The sequence below is a fragment of the Rhamphochromis sp. 'chilingali' genome (assembly GCF_963969265.1).
Source record: "Rhamphochromis sp. 'chilingali' genome assembly, chromosome: 10".
In the NCBI taxonomy this organism is placed as follows: Eukaryota; Metazoa; Chordata; class Actinopteri; order Cichliformes; family Cichlidae; genus Rhamphochromis; species Rhamphochromis sp. 'chilingali'.
This window is the reverse complement of record NC_137937.1, coordinates 36160089-36181757: the sequence shown is the minus strand read 5'-3', so window position 1 is coordinate 36181757 and position 21669 is coordinate 36160089. Positions and strand designations below refer to the sequence as shown.

Sequence of the window (21669 nt, the reverse complement as noted above, 5' to 3'; positions counted from 1 at the left end):
TGCTCACCCTCAGAGAGAGAGGGGGGGGGGGGGGGGGGGGGGGAGAGAGAGAGAGAGAGTTTCCTGTTCAAAATACTTCTACGCACATTCAGCCTGGGGACAAATTATCTCGAATTATCTCGTTATCAAGAGCCGAAGGGGGCGTGTTTTGTCGGTTGACTCGAGACGGAGAGCGTGAAAATATTTTACTAAACGACATTCCAGAGGTTTATTGAACTGATTTCAACACCTAAACTGCTGCCAGAGAACAGCCCCTCCGTGCGCAATTTCTACTCCGCAGAGCTGCGCGTCCGGGCCGCGCTGCTGAATGAAGCGGCTTATTGTCGGCATTAAAGGCTTTCTTCCCTACTTAGTTTAGTTCAATGGAGTTAAGCACACACATCCTGTACCATCACAGTCCGATCCGGATGCATACTGTTCCCCGCCTTCCCCCCCAAACAGCCATCAGGCGGGGTTTGAACACCCCACCCAGTCGGCCTGCAGTCCCCCCCACCACTGGTCCTCTTTCAGGGGCACTCGGGAGGAAATGATTAGGGCATTTCCCCGCCCTTGGACATCTGATGGCAATAATATTAGCATGCCATGTCTTTCATAGCAGTCAACAGGCTGAATGACTTTAACGTCTTCAGCTGCTACCAGATAAGCAAGAAGCATCAGGAGAGGAGCGTGAAGGCTCTGCCTTCCATTCTACTTTTGGAAACTCTAGGAACCACAAGCAGGCCTGCACTCAGAGAGCAAAGTGCTCTATTGGGATATGAGATAATATGAGGTCTTTAAGATATGACGGGGCCTGATCATTTAGCACTTTGTAAGTTGGATGTTGGACAACTCTGGATTTAACTGTAAGCCAGAGTTAAAACCAGTCCCTAAAGTGGACAGTGATTAAGAGTAGTACTGCCCTCAGTAATAAAACAGTTGTCAAAGGAAAAGAAAACTTATTCAAGTAAAGGAACTTACAAATGGTCAAATTCAACATGTATGTCCGTGACTGTTGAACTGGTGAGTTTTAACAACGGTGCCCGTGGTATTTAACTATCCAATGAAAAACCAATTAATTGACTCCTGTGCTGAAAGACACTTCAAAAAAACCATGACTTTATAGATTGAAACAAATGTTCCAACAACACTTCAGCTATAATATTTAGTTTAAATCTTCTATTTTTTTTATGTTAACACCCGAAGTCAGTTCTGAAAATAAAGCCAACATGAAGTGTCAGAAACTGCAGTTCCACTTGTGGCCACTTGAGACTGGCCCCAAAAGTGAGTCAATCTCGTATATTTGTATAACATTCCCAAATCTATAGCATTAAAACAGATGTTTTGAACCTGGTTTTGGTCTCGATAGTTTCACCCTTCATTAAAAATTGTACAGAAAGGCTTTTAGGTATAACAACACAGGCGGCTCCAATCAGCAGAAGTCTGCTAGGCCACACCTCTGCTAATTAGACATTTTTATTGGGTTTGTATTTTTGGACAGGTGACATCCTTCTCAAGTTAGCGCATTCAAAAACTTGGGTGTCTACGCTGCCCACTCGCCCATCCAACGGGTGACAACAATAACCCATCAGCCTTTTTGGCTGAGGGGTAAAAAGTGGTTGTGTGTTTGAAAGTGAAAGCGCTGTAATTTAGCTTAGGATTTAATTTGGAATTTATTTTTGCATGTCGGCAGCTATCACTAGATTCACAAGGTTATTGTAATATCTGCATGCCAATATTAATCTATTAATCATAAGGTTGTACGTAATGAGATGTCAAACACAATAATCTATGAGTGAAAACTACACAAAAAGACAAACTGAGGTGAAACTGAGCTTGTTTCATAGAAAAGACTGAATCGTGCCTCTGCTGCAGTCTGAATCCACCACTTTGACTCAAGTTGTGCATATTAGACCTCAGACCTCTAACTAATGTTTTAACATTAGGGGTTTTAACGCTTCAGTTAAAACCCCAACAGCTTAAAAGCCCAATAAAGGAAATGAAGGGGAATATTACTGTTTAACCTGGACTTTATTGTGAAATCATCCCTGTTTGCAGACACATGATCTGGGTGGATTCCAGTAATCATTTTAAATGCTGTTTTCTACAGAGGTAAGGCATTCAAAGAACAACCAATGCATTTCAGATGCAGTGCACTTGTTTGCCTGTTTGTTTTAGATGGCCTTTTCCCCGTCTTGTGCACATCTGCTGTTTTCATTGGAAGGTATTTGGAATGACTGATGCAACTTTCAGGGTGGGAGAGAGAATAAAGCAGCCAGTTCCATCGCCATTACCTGGCCACATAAATGAGCCGTGGCCTGTAAGCCTAAACAGCTGTAGATGAGGGTGAAGTGTTCATTTGCTGCCTGACTTCTCATTTCCAAACACAATTACAAAAAAATCTCCAAACTGAAAACAGAAAAAACAACAACAAATAACCAAGTAGTGAGACAGGCAGGTGGAAGGTTTCTCAATTACAACACGCGCTGCACTCAGGTTAAATATGCTGTTCAACAAGGCAGTCAACAGAGAAACCAGGTCTGAATATACTTCTGCTACTTAGGTTGTAGTTTCAGCAAGAAACAAAGAAACAGTTTAAGATCAGTTTACACACCAGCAACCACAAATAGATGATAAAAAAAAATACATAAAACTGCACGAAAACATGTTAAAGACTGAAAATAGGCATATCCTACATTCCCATCTGTGTCACTTTTATAACTCCATCAGACTTTTCACCAGCTTTGCTCACGATAACCACAAAAACAGGCCCAGAACTCCTATCGTCTTTAAAAAAGGGAAGGAAAAACAAAAGAACAGTAATGATTAACAACCCCAAACCAGACCGTCATTTCCCTAACCCCAGTTTTTACAGAACCACAGCCCAAATAGCCTTGTCACCACACATATTATTTCAATGAGGACAACAGGGTCCAATTCGGTGAAAGGTCAAGGTCAAGGTCAAGGTCAGATTTATTTATATAGCACATTTCCAACAGCCGATGCTGCACAAAGTGCTTAACAATAACAATAAAATTAGAAACTACAGTGTAATACAATAATAACAATAGAAACAATAAAATAGAAGAATTGAAACAATACTAACTAATTCAGATAAATCCAAAATGCTTGGGTCATAATGTGTTAAAAGCCAGAGCGTAAAAGTGTGTCTTTAGTAAAGATTTAAATTGCTCAAGAGTTTGAGCAGATCTAATATTAAAGGGGAGACTATTCCAAAGTCTGGGACCTGCCACAGAGAAGGATCTATCACCACGAGATTTGAGGTTAGTCCGTGGAATGGACAACAATAGTTTTGAACTAGATCTCGTGGGTTTTCCTGGAGCATAGGCAGAAAGGAGCTCTGACAAGTAGGGGGGGGCTCGGGCGTTGAGTGACTTAAAAACAAAAAGTAAGAGTTTAAATTGGATCCTGTAGGGGACAGGGAGCCAGTGTAAAGAGGCTAAAATTGGGGTTATATGCTCTCTCCGTTTGGTACCGGTTAGCAGGCGAGCAGCAGCATTTTGAACCATCTGAAGGCGATGGATGGTGGCATGATCTAGGCCATAATACAATGAATTGCAGTAGTCCAATCTGCAAGTAAAAAAAAGGTGGATGATACGCTCGAAGACGTCAGCCGGAAGGTATGGCTTTATCCTGGCTAGCTGTCTTAGCTGAAAAAAACAGGACTGAACTACTGCACTCACCTGCTTATTCAATTTAAAAGAACCATCAATGTAAACTCCGAGGTTTTTTACATGTGTTTTACAATACGAGGAGAGGGTACCCAACGTGCTGTCGATATAATTGAAATTGCCAAAAATGACAACCTCAGTTTTGTTTTCGTTTAGCTGTATAAAATTTAATGATAACCACTGTTTAACGTCGTCAAGGCAGCGTAATAAGAGCTGCGGTTGATCTGATCCTGATTTTAAAGGTAGATAAATCTGTAGATCATCCGCAAAGCAATGAAATGAAATGCTGTACCGCGAGAAGATTGAGCCCAATGGCAGCAAATAGAGTGCGAAGAGGGCGGGACCCAAAATAGAGCCTTGAGGAACGCCGTATTTAAGAGGAGCTAATTTGGAGTTGTGGGGGCCCATATTGACATAAAAGAACCTTTCTGTCAAGTAGGAGCGAAACCACTGAAGGGCAGATCCTTTTAGGCCAGCATGCGATTCTAGCCGTGATAACAGGATGTCGTGGTCAACCGTGTCAAAAGCTGCTGACAAGTCCAACAGTAAAAGGGCAGCAGGGCTGCCAGAATCCATAGTTAAGAGAATATCGTTAAAAATCCTTAAAAGTGCCGTCTCAGTGCTATGTAATGATTTAAAACCAGATTGAAATTTTTCTGAGATCATATTAGAATCGAGGTGTGCCTGCAACTGTAGATAGACCACTTTCTCCAAAACTTTAGATAGAAAAGGAAGCTTTGAGATGGGCCTGTAATTAGACAGAACAGTTGGGTCCAGATTTTGTTTTTTAAGAAGAGGCTGAACTACAGCTTGTTTGAAGCATAGTGGGACGCAGCCTGTAGTAAGGGACGTATTAATCAATTTCAGAATAAAAGGGCCAACAATATTAAAAGTGTTTTTGAGCAGACTCGGGGGAAGAGAATCAGAGGGGCAGTGTGATGATCTTAGGCCACTAACTATCGCGGTCAGGTCCTTAAGGGAGACGGGATCAAACTGCTCTAAGACAGCTGAACACACAGGTGGAGGGCTTTGAACTGAGACAACAGACAACGAAACAAGGGCCCTAATCGATAAGATCTTGTTATTGAAAAATGCTAAAAAATCATCGCACATACTTGGTGAAAAAGTAACTCCAGGATTATCACATAAACTAAAAAAGCAAACAGATGCAGCAAGTGGAAGGCTTCTCTGGTATCAAGCCAGATGAGAAACATTAGACGTTTGTATTAGAATGAACTAATTTGTTTGAAGCTTGTGACTTTCAGGGGAAAAACAGGTGATAGATTAGTAATGAGAAAATTAATATAAAGGTGAGATAAAATGTGGAGGTGACAGTGTGAGCTTAAAGGCTCAGCAGTTAAGGAAATAAGCTTATTTGATTTAGATGAAAAGATTGATACCACTTGCACGTCTGTGCAGCAGATAAATGTTCAGATACAGGTTCAGAACAGCCACTCATAAAACCCCAATCCTAACCCCTAGCCATTTATTTATTTATGCGTGCATGTCTGGATTAATTAACCAAGATTTAATGTGTTCATTATTTGTTACTTACCTTTGGTAGGTTTTTGATTTGAATCTCCTGGCTGGCTGAGGCCTCTCTGTGTGGAGTTTGCATATCACTGTGCCTACACGGGTGTCCTCTGGGTAGTCTTCTACCCTCAGACTTGCTAGTTAGGTTAATTGGTGACTCCAAATTGGCTGTAGGTGTGGATGTGAGAGTGTGTGGTTGACTGTCCCTCTGTTAGGCCTGTGACGGACTGATGACCTGTCCAGGGTGCACCCTAAATCTCGCCCAGTGAACGTGTTTAGTCCAAAAAAGGACTAAACACAATAAACAGAGGTAGATAAGTCTGAGAAGCAGCATTACTGCTATCCCCCCAAATTTTCTACATGCAGAGACATTGAGTCAGCAGAATGTACAGAAAGCAAATTTATGAACTAATAAAGACTCAACTTCTAGATTTAGATACTGTTACAAAAAACAACAAATAATAATCCTGAAATTAAAGGGATTTAAGTTACCAAAAGCCCTCTGAGAAAATAATTTAAAAATGTCATAGTGAATGACTAATATGTAAATGATAGGGCACTTTGATGTCCCGTAACGTGTGCCTTGCATCTGGAAACATACGGAATGCTTTAAGCCCATTACCCACTCTTCCAGTCCAATTGGAGCTACCGCAGCCTGGGGGAGGACATGAAAGCAACCCCCATCATCTTTCAAAGCTCTTACGCCTTTAATTTGTTTAGACAAACAGCCCAAAACATGCCAGACCAAATGATGATACGAGCCTGGGGTCTCTGAGCAGGTTCTTGCCCCTAACTAACTCTGCTTGCTTGGGTAAGTGCCAAAAGCACAGTCAATCCCGACCTGGATGCAACAATTTAAGGCCAAAGTTAGACATAAAACCCCAGAGTATTTGCAAAGAAACTTCCAAGTTGTCACACGAGTCCATCAACTTCATCCTCTGGGATTCCTCAGTTTAAAGCCTTTTTTTCTCCACTACAACACCTCCACCCAGATGGCATGCATGATATGAGGGGAACAGTGTAAATGATGGTCCAACTACAGCAACTCAGTCAAATTAGAGGCTTCCAGTGCTCTCCAATATGTGCCATATGTATGCAAGTGTTGGCGACGGCCTGTGAAGTTTAGACTGTCCTGACGTTGTGGTCGTAGATGACAACATGGATGTAGATGTCCGACTGCAGGAATGTCCTGTTGGAGTCCTCGCCAGGACCAGACTGAAACCCAGCACAGAGAAGTTAGTGGTGCTTGTTTGGGGGTAGTGCTGTCTACAGTCTACAATCGTGCATTCAAACGCAAAGCAAAGAACTAAACATTTGTGATGTTTTCGACTGGTCTCATGAATTTTCAAGATCTCAAGACATGTTTTCAGAAGCTGTATAAGAAAAGATGGATGTAGCGTCCGTCTGTAAAAGTGAAGCCAATGTGGACAACTCTAAAATCTGCACTCTCTCTAATGGCCAGCAGGGGGCATTAGACAAGGAGTCAGATTCTATAGAAGTCTATAAGAAAAGGCCCCTACCTGTCACTTGATTTATGACATTATTAAGGACTTTCTGTACAAATTTATGATCTGTATTTATGAAAGTTTTCTGTTTTTTTTAGAACAAAAAAGGTGAATTCATGAGACTTTTTAAACATCATCTTTATTACTTTTTTCTGCATCAAACCTGCATCATTTAGAACCAAAACTGTGAGCTGAAAGAAGCTAAAATCTTCAAATAAATACAGAGTTGCTGTGGTTTTAGAAATACCAAAGATAGCTTTCCAGTGCATGGGAATATTAGTTTCAGTGTTAAATTAAAAATATCACCATACTGAAAATGTGACAGCTGCCACAGAGAGAGTATGTTAGCAATTAAACAAAACCGCACATCTCTAGAGCACACCTCTTTATAATAGCAGGTATATTAAAGGGGAGGCCAAGTGCTGCATAATTTGACAGTGACTGTAACTGTTCATTTTCCAAGATGTTTTGTGTTACTTTGGCTGTCAAAGCTGACACAGCCCCACCACTAAGATGTGAAGCCACTACCAGCTGGGAACATTTATTTCAGGCTAAGTGTGTCAAAAGCTTCTGGAGGGAACGGAACCATAGCGAACCATTACACTCAATTTACACTTTTACCTAAGCCACACTTGTGGGTGTCCTAATAACTGAGACAGTCTTCCTCTGCAAGTTGAAAAGAGCATCAATAAAAATAAGCCAATAAACCTGATGTCACAGACACAGTGAGAGATAATGGGAAATGCTGCTTAAGGCCAAGCATTTTTTTTTCAAATGTTATAGAAACCAAACACTGTCATTAACACTCACATTTAAATTCATGTCAGCTTACCCTGTTCTTCAAATTTGAGCATCAAGGGGTTTTTTTCTCTCTAACTTTTACTTTGCCAAGCCAATCAAGCCATTGTCATAACTGAAAAATGACAACCCCTCCACCCCAACCCACTTTCTGGCAGGGATAGAAAAGCGGTCATGGAATGACAAAGGCAGAAAAACAAACAAGCCACCCCAAATGAGTTGATGTGAGCTTTGATTTTGGAAGGTTCTCCGGTGGCTCTAAGGCCACATGAGCAGCTAGTGAGCTCATGGCGGGTTAAAGGCCGGATGGTTCTGTGCTGCTCCATGTCGAGCCAATCTGGGCTGAGCTGAGCTGGGTTCTGGGCACACGGGTGGTTTGCTGTGTCTGGCTCCCAATGCCTTCGCTTGTGTTTTTAATAGACAGCCTGGTTGGGGCGGTGCTCGACCACAGCTAGAACACTGTGCTGCCATTTTGGCGCTTGGCCTCAAAAACGCAGTCCCCACAGCTCTGTCTGCAATTTCAAAATAGTTCAGCCCCACCAACTACTTCCCTACCCCCCAGCAAAGAAGGAAACTGGAGAGAAAAAAACATTAGGGAGTCGTTATTCTTCCAGGGCCCCTGTCAGCCTTTGAGTGTAGAGGAAGCACCTGTCTCGACCACTTGATCCTCCCTTCTTTGTGCAGGTGGAACACAAATATCTTTCCCTCCCACTGATTTCTTTATCTCTCTCTGTCTCCCCAACCTCTTCCCTTAGAGTGCAGTCTCTGAAGTAACTTGTGACTAGTTGAAAAACAAGCGATTTTCTTTGGAACATTTGCAGTTCGTTAAAATGGTGCAACAAAGTAAAAGGTGTTAAAGGTAACAAGAGAGGAAATGATCAGGATATTGGAGGTGCATCACAGTCATCTGAGCCAAAAGGACAACAAAATCTGTTTTCAGAAGCAGTCCGTTGTGCAGCAAAAAGAATTTAGAAAAGAGCCTTCTCCCTAAAGCCCTTTTTTGCTCCCCTGAGACATTTTTACTGCGATGGAACAGGTGACCCGGTCTAATTAGCAGCACCATTTGTCTCCCTAGGTTTTAAAACCAAAGCAGGACAATAACAACAGCAACACAAAAACCTACCAAAGGGTCCAAATTCAGAATCTTTTTGTCCCTCTTGTTCTTAAAGAGAAGGCCGTTAGGGTCGTCATAAATCACCTCAAAGTTTGGGCTCGAGTTGGAAGTGGACACTTGCGTCTTCCAGTTGTAGTAGCTGTAAAAAAGAGGCAACAATAAATGTAAGATGATTGGGGTCATTTTATTTAAAGCTTGAATATCCTTTATATAAGGATTTTATATAATCACATGGGGTTACTGCTGCACTGATATACCACTGGTTTTCCCTGAGGCCAGCTGGAAAATGTTGCAATCTTGGCAGCAGCCGATGCTTGTGCGGACAGTGGAAGATGACTCCAACTTAAACATGATGGCACAGCTACCATCATGTTTAAGTGTCTTAAAGAAAACCAAAAGGGCTGGCATTATCCACCAAACCACCTGAATCCACTTTAGTGATGATCATTTTTGGGAGCAAAGGTATCTCAGGAAGTATTTTTTTTTGGAAAGGCAGAAGAACATCTGGCACTTTTTGAAGTGACAAAGTGTGGGAATGTAACTTATGAACCAGTGTTTTCCATTCTACTCACTGTCCTTTTGGGCTTCTGTTGTTGCTTTGAAGCTGCACAAGCATAGTGCTTAAGATCTCATTCACATAGGCCTAGAGACCCGTGCATAGAAATGCCTGGAGACATCCTGGAAACCCTCAATTGCTAGGCAAGAAAGGTGCATTTCCTGATTGCTTGTGAGTAGTTGACTGAACCTGCTGGGTGTCACTAGGTGAAAAAGGTCACAAAGAGGGTACTGCGGGAGAATACAAATTTTTCCCTATCGACCAAGACGTTTGTCAAGCGGTCATCAACTGGTCTCCAAGCCTGTGTGACTAAAACACAGTTTTAAAGCATGTAGGAGGTAATTTATAGCACTTGGTGGGGAGTGCCGTGACTTTTCTTTTGGAAAATAAAACTAATATGCAGGTCTGAACTAAAATGAAAAACAACAACAACAAACAGAAAACAATCATCATGACCATTTCTTCTGCATGACATCTTTCCTCTAACTCTGTAAATAATTTTTTAATTTGGGCATTTTTTTAGATTGGTTAGGCAGCATATTTGCAGCATTACTAGAAATAATCATCGAATCAAACAGTCAAAAGTTGAAAGCAGCATTGGAAAGTCACAGAGAGTGATCTCTGCATGACAAGAACACTGTAATACGTTTTATCTTAAATTGTCAAATAATGACTTCATATGTTACAAAGAAAAAAGAAAAGTATGAGAGTAGAACATTTTTTGCATGACTTTCTAAGACTTTATTAGGAGGAAACGACTGCTGCGTAGTTCTAGTGGTGCGTGCTACTCGACCCTCTGCTTTTTTTGTGGAACATTTCTCTTTATAGGCTCACGCAGCAGGAGGCCTTAAAATAAAGAAAAAGGACCACTTTGAGGTCATGACTTACCATGAGGAATAAAAAAAAAGATTGATGGATTTCAGAGCATTTCACAGCCACCATTATCATATTATTATTCAACAACAGGTTATAAAAGAACTCTGTTTTACAGAAAAGAAAGAAAAGCAACCTGCAGAGTAATGCAACTTTTATAATAGCGAGAAGTCTGTTTCCAATTTGATCTCTGGGATGCTGTTTGTGGGTTCGCCAAGCCAGGCATTAGAGTAAAGCTGGGACTAATAACCAAGTGAAACCAAAGACAGGTCTGAATTCCAAAATAAATGACTGATTAATTTACAGCATCCGACTGGATCCTGATCTGCTTTTAAGTTTTCTGCTATTTCTGATACAGCAGAACAAGAATATGCAACTTTTTGATGGAGCAAAAGGAACCAAAATGTTTGGACTTGCAGGTGAGGATAATTTGATAAGCATGTGCATAAAATTTAGGCTGTGATTTATTAGTATTTTTACATAATATGCATTTAGATAGCATTTAACCCTCTCAGATGATTGATCAAAGAAACACTTCTCAAGCAGTGTCTTGGAAGCAAAGCGCTTTCTGATTAAAAAAAAGAATAAAACATCAAGTTAACATCCTTTAGCCATAAAATTGGAAGATCATTACCCTTTGTTAACATGAAATATGAGAGTTTGTGAGTTGAAAACATCTCATTATGATAGAGTTGAGTCCTGCATTGTTCCCATGTTGGATTTGGTTTCAGCTCAGCCTTTCAGTCGAGACAAGCCAGGCATGGAAATAAATAAAACAAAGGCACAAATTTCAAAATTAGTTAAACTTTTTTTTTAGAGAAAGAAAGAAAAAAAAAGCTAAACTAACCTTAAATGATGCCAGACTGAGCTACAATGCCCGGTCTGGAATTAATACGTGTTTAATTTACAACATATTTGTGTATTAAAACATGTATTCTTTGTATTGCACACACTGTAATTGGTATTTGATTGCTCTGAAATGTGATATTACTTTGAGAAGCTCAAAGGTACATTTTTTAAGTGTTAATACATGTCATGTAAGTACACACACATATATATAATGTAAAAAAAAGTATGCTCACTTCGCTCTACCTCTCATCTGTGACACTACAGCACCAACAATGAGCAACATTAGCCATGTTGGCTCAGCTTATTTACTTGCTAACAAACAAAAAAATTTCAACAATGGACCAGAAATGTTAACCACACAATGACCCACATCCAGTGATATTAGGCTTTAGTCACACATTCATAAGACCAGCTGGCAACCATTTGTCAAGCACTGGTCAGCAGGGAAAAATGAGTATTCCCATCTGGTTGTGAATGGTTGTTAGCAGTGACTATGATATGGAAGACACTGTTGACTGCAAACACTTGCCAACCTATCGCTAAGTAATAGTGAAGCTGTGAAGAATGCGTAGCAACTGGTGCTTTTTCAAGTTATACAACCCCTAGATGGTTAATCAGCGAGACAAATCAGCTTCTTCCATGCAGGCTTTGTATCAGAACCCTCTTAGCAACAGATTTCACTCAATGACAGCGAGCAACCACTTGCTAAGTGGTTGGGCAATACACCAAGTGACCCTAGCAACCAGGTCTCTGACTATTCTCCAAGTCTGAGGCCTTAACAATAACTATCGGCCTTCAAATATTTTTGCATAAGAAAATTGGTGAATGTTCTGGATAAAACCAGAATGCATGCTAAGAACATTAACCAGTTCAAGAATCCAAAAACAGGGTTTGCTGTTGTAAAAATACCATGTTGGTGTTAAAAAAAATGCACATATACTGGACACAGTGTCTCCCAGTACCCACAGATTCCAACACAACTCCACATGAGTTTGAAAAAAGTTGCCTTGGCAAGATGGCCATGCATGCCTTTGGGGTATCTCACAATTAGTCTGTGTTATATGTAAAATGTGTAGGTCTGAAAGTACTGTAAACCTCCATTCTTTCAGTGTCTTTGTCTGTGACCTCCGTAAACGATCGTCTCAATATCTTATACAAAATATAATTTTCATTTAGTAAATTATGGTCCCAATTGTAATGGGGCCCCCTTGAAAGAGAATAAAACCAAGTGTGCTTTTCTGTGTGATTCACAAGTTGCTAGCCTGTGGGTGTGCAGTTTCTCAGTGAAATCTATCCCTCACTCATTACACCCAATGTTGAAAGAAAGAAAATTATGGTGTTATGAATATACTCGACTCAAGCTTGTCAAATTTATTCTGGTGTTAGCAGGTAAACTAACATTAGTTAACATCATGCAGAAAAACGACAGATTTTTCTACTGAATGTGAATGGGGCACTAGATAGATGAAGAAATGTTTGGTTGGCTTCAGGGATCAAAGCCAATCCTTAGCTTGCTTTCATCTGGCTATTAGCTAGCTTGCTTACAAAAATGACCCAGCACATTTTTTAAAAAAATTTAAAATTCTAAACAAGCAAATAATCCCAGAATCCCAGAAAACAAACTGCATCAACAAGTTTTCAAAATCTTCAAACAGCACTAGTTTTTAGTGGTTTTTATCATTAACAATTGGCATAATTAGCAACACAACTCCATGTCACACCGAGTACCCAAAGGTTGCTTTACTGAGCCTTGGCTGGTCCCCAACAGCAGATCGTGGTCCAACTACAAAGATGGAGCTCAGGGAGAAGTCTGAGTATAAATCTGAGACGAGTTATATTATGATGGGGAGTTGAACAGGCTGATATTGCAGCAGCAAGCTGTTAACATGGGATAGTAACATAATGAAGGACTGCCAGCATTCTGCAGGCTATATTTCTCTGGCTGTGATGCATTACTAGAGCAGTGCATGATTAACAGTAGATATAAAGTATTAATGACCCACATTAGGTAAAATACATCTCAAAATGTTTGCATTTACACTGTAGGCCCCCCTATGATCTTTGAAATATCCTGGCAGTTTGGCTGACGTGAGGATGTTTTCTCCAGAACCTGTTTAAGAGCTAATCTCTAGTGGAACATAAAACTGCTCACAAAAAACTATTTGCATTTGAGCCATAAAAATATTTTCTCCCTGCAACATATAAAGCATGCTTGCTACAAATTACAAGCAAACATATAGTACAAGCAATATAAAATCCAACCATGTGGTTTTTCCAAAACCCACAGACCCCCACTATGCAATTTTGGGAAATGTAAATACATATTTCTGCAGAATGGTCAGTTTCTGAATAGCTATGAAAAGGACCAGGTATTCCAGCCAACAACAAAAGTGACTTTACTGCTCGTATCCTGGTAACATATAAGATAAGATAAGATAAGATAGAACTTTATTAATCCCTCGGGTGGGTTCCTCTGGGAAATTCGATTTCCAAAAAAGCACAGCACCGACAGAAGTTACAGAGTTATACACACACACATATATATAAATACAGAGACAATATAAATAAAATATACGAAGGGGATAAATAGAATAAATAGGAATAAAAATAAAAATACAAGTGAATTGCACATTTCAAGTATTGAGTCTATTGCACCGTTGACTATTTACAAAAGTATTGCACAAAAGGTATTGCACAGTGAGGTGAAGAGGCACTACAGCTTAGTTGTTCCCCCCTCCTTTGTCCTCCTGTTTCCCCTCCCTCTCCCCACCAGAGAGGAGTTAAACAGTCTGATGGCGTGTGGGACAAAGGAGTTTTTAAGTCTGTTAGTTCTTGTCTTTGGGAGAAGCAACCTGTCACTGAACAGACTCTTCTGGTTGTTTATGGCCGTGTGCAGAGGATGCCCAGCATTGTCCATAATGTCCATCAGTTTCTTTAATGTCCTTTTCTCTGCCACTGTCACCAGAGTGTCCAGCTTCATGCCGACCACAGAGCTAGCCCTCCTGATCAGTTTCTCCAGCCTGGATGAGTCCTTCTTTGCTGTGCTGCTCCCCCAGCACACCACAGCATAGAAAAGTACTCCAGCAACCACCGACTGGTAAAACATCCTCAGGAGCTTCCTGCAGATGTTAAAAGACCTCAGCCTCCTGAGGAAGTACAGTCGGCTTTGGGCTTTTTTATACAGGTGCTCTGTGTTGCATGACCAGTCCAGTTTATTGTCCACCCACAGCCCGAGGTACTTGTACTTGTTGACCACCTCCACCTCCTCCCCCTCTATCTGAACCGGCAGTGGACCTGCTCTAGACCTCCCGAAGTCCACAACCAGTTCCTTAGTCTTTGAGATGTTGAGTTGCAGGTGGTTTGTGTGACTCCATGCGACATATTTTCCTGGATTGGATATTTGTCATATTCCAACAGACAGTTGATCTCCAATGTCAGACCCTGGAGGCTTGGTCTAGTATTTAGCATTGTGATAAAGACCCTGCTCCAGCTACCGAGGAAAGCTTCTGCCTTTAGACCAAGACAGAAAACAAAGGGCGTACGATACACACGGATGGTTAAAATGATTCTGTTAAATTAAAAAGAAATGTGACATAAACAATAAAAATAAAACATAGTTTAAATAACAGATAAAATGCTTGAAACATTGGTAAAAGATTCACTATGATGATTGGTCATTGACCTACATGAGGTATGATTGAATAGTTCTGCAAATCTTCCTATAAAAAGCAAAAATCTACACTGAAAATTTCTGCCTTCTCAGTGCGACATGAGCAGGTGTGTGAAGACAGGTGGTGTACTACAGGTGGTTCATGATGAATGTCCTCAGGCCCTTCATGGGTAGAACTCCCTCTTGGGGGATAAAGTCACTGTGCAAAACTCATTAATGGTGATGATCCTTGACACAAATTAGAGTTTTACACAGAAGTTGATGTTTTCTCTCAGCCTACACTTGAAGCTATTGGTTAAATTGCATATGCAGATGTGCAGATGGTCAGAATAGTTTATTAATTTAACTTTGGAGGAAGACAAGTGGACTTGTTTTTAGGGCTTTTACTTTGGAGTCATGATTCATGTTAACTTTAACAACTCACATGAAGACAGGATGGATCAGTGATGCTCAGAACACTTTCAAGATACCAGCCCCACTAGAGGTTAAATACCTGAGATGCCCCATCACCTTTTAGTGCTGAAGAAGCTTTTGGAGTGAGGTGAAATGTTTTCAAAAACCCAAAAAGGAAGCCCAGCTGCCTTCAACTCAAGTGCTTAAAACTACCATGACCTGGATGACTAAGAACCAAAACAGACAACACTCTGAGGTCTAAGTTTTTATAGGCGATAACCCAAATCCCAGTCCTAATTTTGTGTTACTGTGGCTTAACATCTCGGTCTCAGGTAAAATGATTATTTTATTGGTTACCTGACTGCCAAGACTTGGGAGAGACTTTTACCAAAACAAAAATGACATATTGTGATTGCCTAGGGTTAGATAGTGTTAGTGTCGGGGTCAGTGACCTTAATAGGTTAAGACTTCTAATGATGGGGGGCGATTGTGGCTCAAGAGTTGGGAGTTTGCCTTGTAATTGGAAGGTTGCTTGGTCGTTGTGTCCTTGGGCGAGACACTTCACCCGTTGCTTACTGGTGGTGGTCAGAGGGCCTGGTGGCGCCAGTGTCCGGCAGCCTCGCCTCTGTCAGTGCGCCCCAGGGTGGCTGTGGCTACAATGTAGCTGCCATCACCAGTGTGTGAATGAATGGGTGGATGACTGGATGTGTAACCAGTCCCCCTTAGGGACTAGTAAAAGCGCTATACAAATACAGGCCATTTACCATTTTTAATGATAATGTAGCAGGAAAAAAAGATTTTCTTTATTTATTTTGTTAGAAATTAACAATATAAAGAGCTACACATTGCTATATTTTGGTACTACTATTACAGAATAGCTGTCAGAAAATGTGACAATGAACAGCATCTGATGTTTCAGCTATCTGTCAGCCATTCCCTACCAGCTGTCAAAGTAATCTCCCTCTCCAGAAAACACATAATCTGTTACAGTCCAAACTGTGTGGGGAAATACACTGATGCATAAAATTATAAGGTATGAGAGGTCTGGCATTTTTTTCCAAGTTGCCAACAGAGCTGAATAAAGCATGTTCAGAATAGATTGCTGCAATGACCCAATTATGAAATACAAATTGAGGTTTTTCCTTTAAGACTCAGAAGAAAATTACATTGTCCAAGATTTGCTTTCAGGCACATGCATCCTTCTTCTCTTTGTAAATTGGGCCTGACAGTGTTTCAGTGACTATTTATACCAAAATGCCATACAACAATTAACATTTTTTGGTCAACCACTTTTATTCCATGGTGAACCGCTTACTGGGACAGATGTGAGATATTTTAACACTGAACAAGAAAAAGACGGAAAGAGTAAAAGAAAATTTTTTTGAAGCAATGCCGAGAATTTTGTTCATACGTTTATTGGACCCACCTCCCTCGCTGTCCTATATGAACTCTCACTAGGGCAACTAACTGCATGGTCGGTGCACATTTGGTCACAAAGCTCCAGCTGCTGGATGGCACCACACCCAGACACATGGACCAGTAAAAGTGTGAGAACCTGGATTTGGTGGAAACAATGACGCTGCTCTCAGCACCGGTTCCTGGTTGCCTATGCATTTACAATGGCTGTTTGACACGTGCAGTGTGTCCTTTCACTTTCCATAGTTACCCTGCTTAGCTCTATTGTTATCTCCAGGCAGTCATTTTCCAGTGTAATGTCAACAGTCTCATTACAGGGCTCAGAGGAGCTGGATGATATATATCATAAAGTGCAAGTACTCAGCATGTGTATTCGTTCAGCTATTCTTTTCTTTAGCGGCTGCAGAATAAATAGTCTAGCAAGTGTTTCAGAAGTTAATGTTTCCAGTGTAAATCACAAAGGCCTTTTCAATGTTGAAAGGAGTAGTGTAATGTGCCGAAATTACTGTTAAACCTATTGGGAGTGTCACGGGCCTAGTTCAACAGCAAATCATGTCTATGACCATGTCCAGCTGACAGCTCTTTTAGCAGACACATAACTAACTGTCCGCCTACACACTCGATCATTATTTTTGGTTTCATCTAAGAATTTATTATGTTTATATTAAATTATAAAACATAGCTGTATAATGTGCTGTTAGAATTGAGTACTCAGGTGAACATCGTGTTGTTCTGGTGTTTGTTTGTTTTTTTATTAGAAGACGAGCTGTAAAACACACTTCTGGTGTATCAGTTTGACTAAAAAGCGTTTACCACTGACTGTACAGAAAAGGTTAACTTGGTGTCCATGACATCAACACTGCTTTGTATGTATTGTTTTAAAGCCTTGACTTAAACCTTTTGGATTTTGTTTTTTTGAAACCCAACACATGGATCTGACTGTGCTAAATGATAGCGTACCGTGCTACCATCATTATCTTTTTTATCTAAATGGGAACACAATTTACAAAATGAACATCAAAATTGATGATTAAAAATCATTTAGACCATAAATTCATTAGAGAAATGTTCACTGAGGCCACGCATCAAGTGAGCAGTATGGCCATTTTCTGATGGACTTCTACATAATTGAAGTTTTTTCTGCAATGCGAGGAGTTGCCCACTTAAGACCATTAGAAAAAAATGCAGTAATGGTACTTCATGTCCGCAAAATGTGGTCCAGTTCATCTTTTACATACAGTCGATGGTTTTTACAAAAGGGTTTTGTATATACAGTGGCTTGCAAAAGTATTTGGCCCCCTTAAACTTTTCCACATTTTGTCACATTACAGCCACAAACATGAATCAATTTTATTGGAATTCCACGTGAAAGACCAACACAAAGTGGTGCACACGTGAGAAGTGGAACAAAAATCATACATGATTCCAAACATTTTTTACAAATAAATAACTGAAAAATGGGGTGTGCGTAATTAGTCAGCCCCCTGAGTCAATACTTGAACCACCTTTTGCTGCAATTACAGCTGCCAGTCTTTTAGGGTATGTCTCTACCAGCTTTGCATATCTACAGACTGAAATTCTTGCCCATTCTTCTTTGCAAAACAGCTCCACAACTGCCCTGTGACGGCCTCAGAGGTTGTCTAAGAGAATATTGGGAGCAACAACACCATGAAGTCCAAAGAACACACCAGACAGGTCAGGGATAAAGTTATTGAGAAATTTAAAGCAGACTTAGGCTACAAAAAGATTTCCCAAGCCTTGAACATCCCACGGAGCACTGTTCAAGCAATCATTCAGAAATGGAAGGAGTATGGCACAAGTGTAAACCTACCAAGACAAGGCCGTCCACCTAAACTCACAGGCTGAACAAGGAGAGCGCTGATCAGAAATGCAGCCAAGAGGCCCATGGTGACTCTGGACGAGCTGCAGAGATCTACAGCTCAGGTGGGGGAATCTGTCCACACATATCCATGTGTTAGAATGGCCCAGTCAAAGTCCAGATCTAAATCCAATCGAGAAACTGTGGCAAGATCTGAAAACTGCTGTTCACAAACGCTGTCCATCTAATCTGACTGAGCTGGAGCTGTTTTGCAAAGAAGAATGAGCAAGGATTTTAGTCTCTAGATGTGCAAAGCTGGTAGAGACAGACCCTAAAAGACTGGCAGCTATAATTGCAGCAAAAGGTGGTTCTACAAAGTATTGACTCAGGGGGCTGAATAATTACGCACACCCCACTTTTCAGTTATTTATTTGTAAAAAATGTTTGGAATCATGTATGATTTTCGTTCCACTTCTCACGTGTGCACCACTTTGTGTTGGTCTTTCACGTGGAATTCCAATAAAATAGATTCATGTTTGTGGCTATAATGTGACAAAATGTGGGAAAGCTCAAGGGGGCCGAATACTTTTGCAAGCCACTGTAGAGCTGATAAATGTATTTTACTTCTGTTATTCCAATTATTGAACTGCAAAGATTTTTGTAACTTAGAAAAGGTGAAACTGTTTGTGTGTATTACATGCATTACATGTCAACTGACAGAACTGGGTGCTATGCTATGTTCCATTTGAATGTAGCCATTGAGTAAGAGCATACTGATGGGCAGCGGTAGGGGGTGAAACACACAATGCCTTTGTTCTTATGGTATTTAAAGAGTCGCCGCTGTCATTTTACACGCACATGAGATAGAAAGATGGTAAGAGACTGACGATGGTACTGACATTGGAACCCTCAAAAACAATCTATACCCATAAGCACTGGGAAGAATCTGATTGGATTTAACCCTGCCAAAAGGGTATGTGTGTGCCATATGTGAAGATCAGCAAAGATGACATGAAATCTTCCCGCAAATATTTACCATGCTGGCTTTGATAAAACGTCCCACCGACCCCCACAAAGCCCAGGCACAACGCTTGAGACGGAGCCGCTAAATCACCTTCAGAGCTGGAACAGTTTCTCTTTTGTATTAAAACTTAATAAAATGGGACAGCAGTGCAAATATTTTCACAGCAGAAAATGAAGCCAGACACACAGGTGCACTGCAGAGGCCGAGCGTGGCGGCAACATGGTTTTGGCTCCAGAAGAGGCATGCGCTATATGTTTCAGTCGAGCTGATCCTTTAGATTCATTGTTTCAGTCTGTTGGGCGTGCAGTGCAGTGCAGTGCAGTGCAGGCAGGAGATATTTATATTATTCAGCAATTTAAAATGTTTGCGTTTGAACGACTTGTTGAAGAGTAAAGATGTTTTATACTTCAGATGAAAGAAGTTTTGTTTTTAGGAAGAGGCATGATTTCAAGTAGAACAAAACATAAACAATGTAAAGCAGGAAAAACCAGTAAATCAATTAGGATTCCCATATAGTGAGCTGCTCAGCCTCTTAAAACTCTTGGCTAAACACAGGGCCTGAAGAGAGGGAGAGATAAAGAGAGGGAGGAAGGGAACAGCTAGAGTGCATAAACAGATGGTCACTTAGCTGGTGAACATTAAATAGACATCAGAGATGCTGTAGGCACATCTGGAGTGGCAGGAAGGTGGGTGCACAGAGCTGCAGATCTGTGGGTTAATTAGATCAGGGTCAGAACTTCAGTGCGTGTCTATGTTGGAAGCTCACAAATTTAACCTAAAAACACACTTTTTTCACCCTCCATTTGCAGTATTAGTGTCAGGTTTTGCTTTTATTTACTTAAAGGCTTACGCCACAGTTTCCCCTGAGGTGACAGTAAGTAGAGCAGAAGAGCAAATATTGTGTTTCTGGTTATGAGATTGTGTCTTGTTTACTAGTTTCTAGATGTTAAATTTCTTCTGAAGCAATTGGGAAAATCCCGTCCTTGACATACTTTAACCAGGTTTCCTCTGGAGGTCAGAGGCTCAGAACGTGTGTCCTTACAAATTATATTTATATGACCCACCTGCCGAGTGTGCGTGCTAAAATAAATCACATCCAGCATTTAGCTGAATATTGTTGCTGCTCTTATAGAATCCATGGAAATATTCAGAAGGATGGCTCGTTGTTTATGTACAAATACATTCACAGCTCTATCGGTCACATGACTGAGCACTTCCCATTTTTGCAACTCACATGTAAGAAATTAAACTGTGAAATGATTGTGCCTGTGTAACCAGATGTGATTTTAAATAGGAACTAAAGGTTGTAGTAAGATATAAGAGACGACAACTCTTCTCCTTTATTATTATTACTCAGAGGGGAAGTCGTATGTATTTAGTCTTGAATATCCTTTTCTTTCTTTTTTTCCAAACAGCACAGGCACCTGTTACACAAAGTTGGAAAGTTAGAAATATTTTCCACATCAAACTTGTGGAACAGATAAACTGTACATTTAACACATTTGGTTTTCAACGATAATGTTTTTTTCTCTAGTATTTTATATCTTTAAATCTTCATACTTTAGTCCAAGAGGACAGTACTGCTACTGCTACACCCCCATAAGGCTGCGTACGTGAACCTATCCACCCTTCCTTGCTGGAGATGGGAGGTGGAGGCCAGAGCTGGCGCTGGTGTCGCTGCCCTGTGTTCTTTGTGGCTATGGAGGAGGAGGAGGGACAGGATTCAGAGTCCTGCGGTGGGAGGTTTAGTGCACTGAGTGGGCAGCAGCTCCAGCATCTGCTCCCTCTTAGCGGCAACCACACTGGGTGTTATTGTTCCCGACAGAGATGAAAAAAAAAAAGGGGGGGGTGGAAGATGACATATGAGGGGAGAAAAGGGGAGCGGTAGCGAAGCATGGAAGGCAAGTTTAGAGAAGTTAAATAAAGACAAGGAGACGTGTAAATCTGATGAAGTTTTAGTGACTGAAAAATGAGTCGGAGAGAGGGAGCGGCAAGTCAGATGGGGGTGCGGGTCGATGGTGGTGGGGCGGGGTGGTGAGGGGTGTCTTAAAAGCATCATTAGAGAGTAGGTTTTACCTCCAGGCATGCTCACCCAATGACTCACACCTAGAGCTTGTTAGGGCTTCTACTCACCAGAGAGGAGGTCGAGTTCAAGGCCACAAGCGGGGTTGTGTGTCGGAACACGTGGTGAGAAATGGATAAATAAAACAACAAAGCTTCACATGTCTGACACTTTGGTTTCAAAAGGAAGGGGAAACCACTTCCAAAAATAAAACCCCAACTGTCATTCTTGTCTTCTGACTGCTGGAACAATAGCAGTTTTCTCTAAGACTGCCATTTAGCATTTTGAATATTGTTGTTGGACAATGTGCTTATGAAGCAGTTTTTGGTTCCAACAAACTACAGATGCTGTTTACAAATTCCAAACTTTTTATTAATATACTCAGTATT

The 21669-nt window shown here is 40.9% G+C and overlaps 1 protein-coding gene across 3 annotated transcripts in view; it reads right to left on the bottom strand.

Moving 5' to 3' along the window:
* Nucleotides 1-42: 42 nt before the first annotated feature.
* Nucleotides 43-21669, bottom strand: part of cfap299 (cilia and flagella associated protein 299) — an 83308-nt gene continuing 61681 nt past the window's right edge. For 2 of the 3 annotated variants that reach the window (XM_080895056.1, XM_080895057.1), the window contains exons 5-6: nucleotides 8628-8757; nucleotides 43-6416 (exon numbers count right to left, since the gene is read on the bottom strand). In XM_080895056.1, the coding sequence (XP_080751182.1) occupies nucleotides 6324-6416; nucleotides 8628-8757 (223 nt within the window). In that variant the 3' untranslated portion in view covers nucleotides 43-6323. The remainder of the gene's footprint in view (nucleotides 6417-8627; nucleotides 8758-21669) is intronic. The other variant, XM_080895058.1, reaches the window with a different exon arrangement.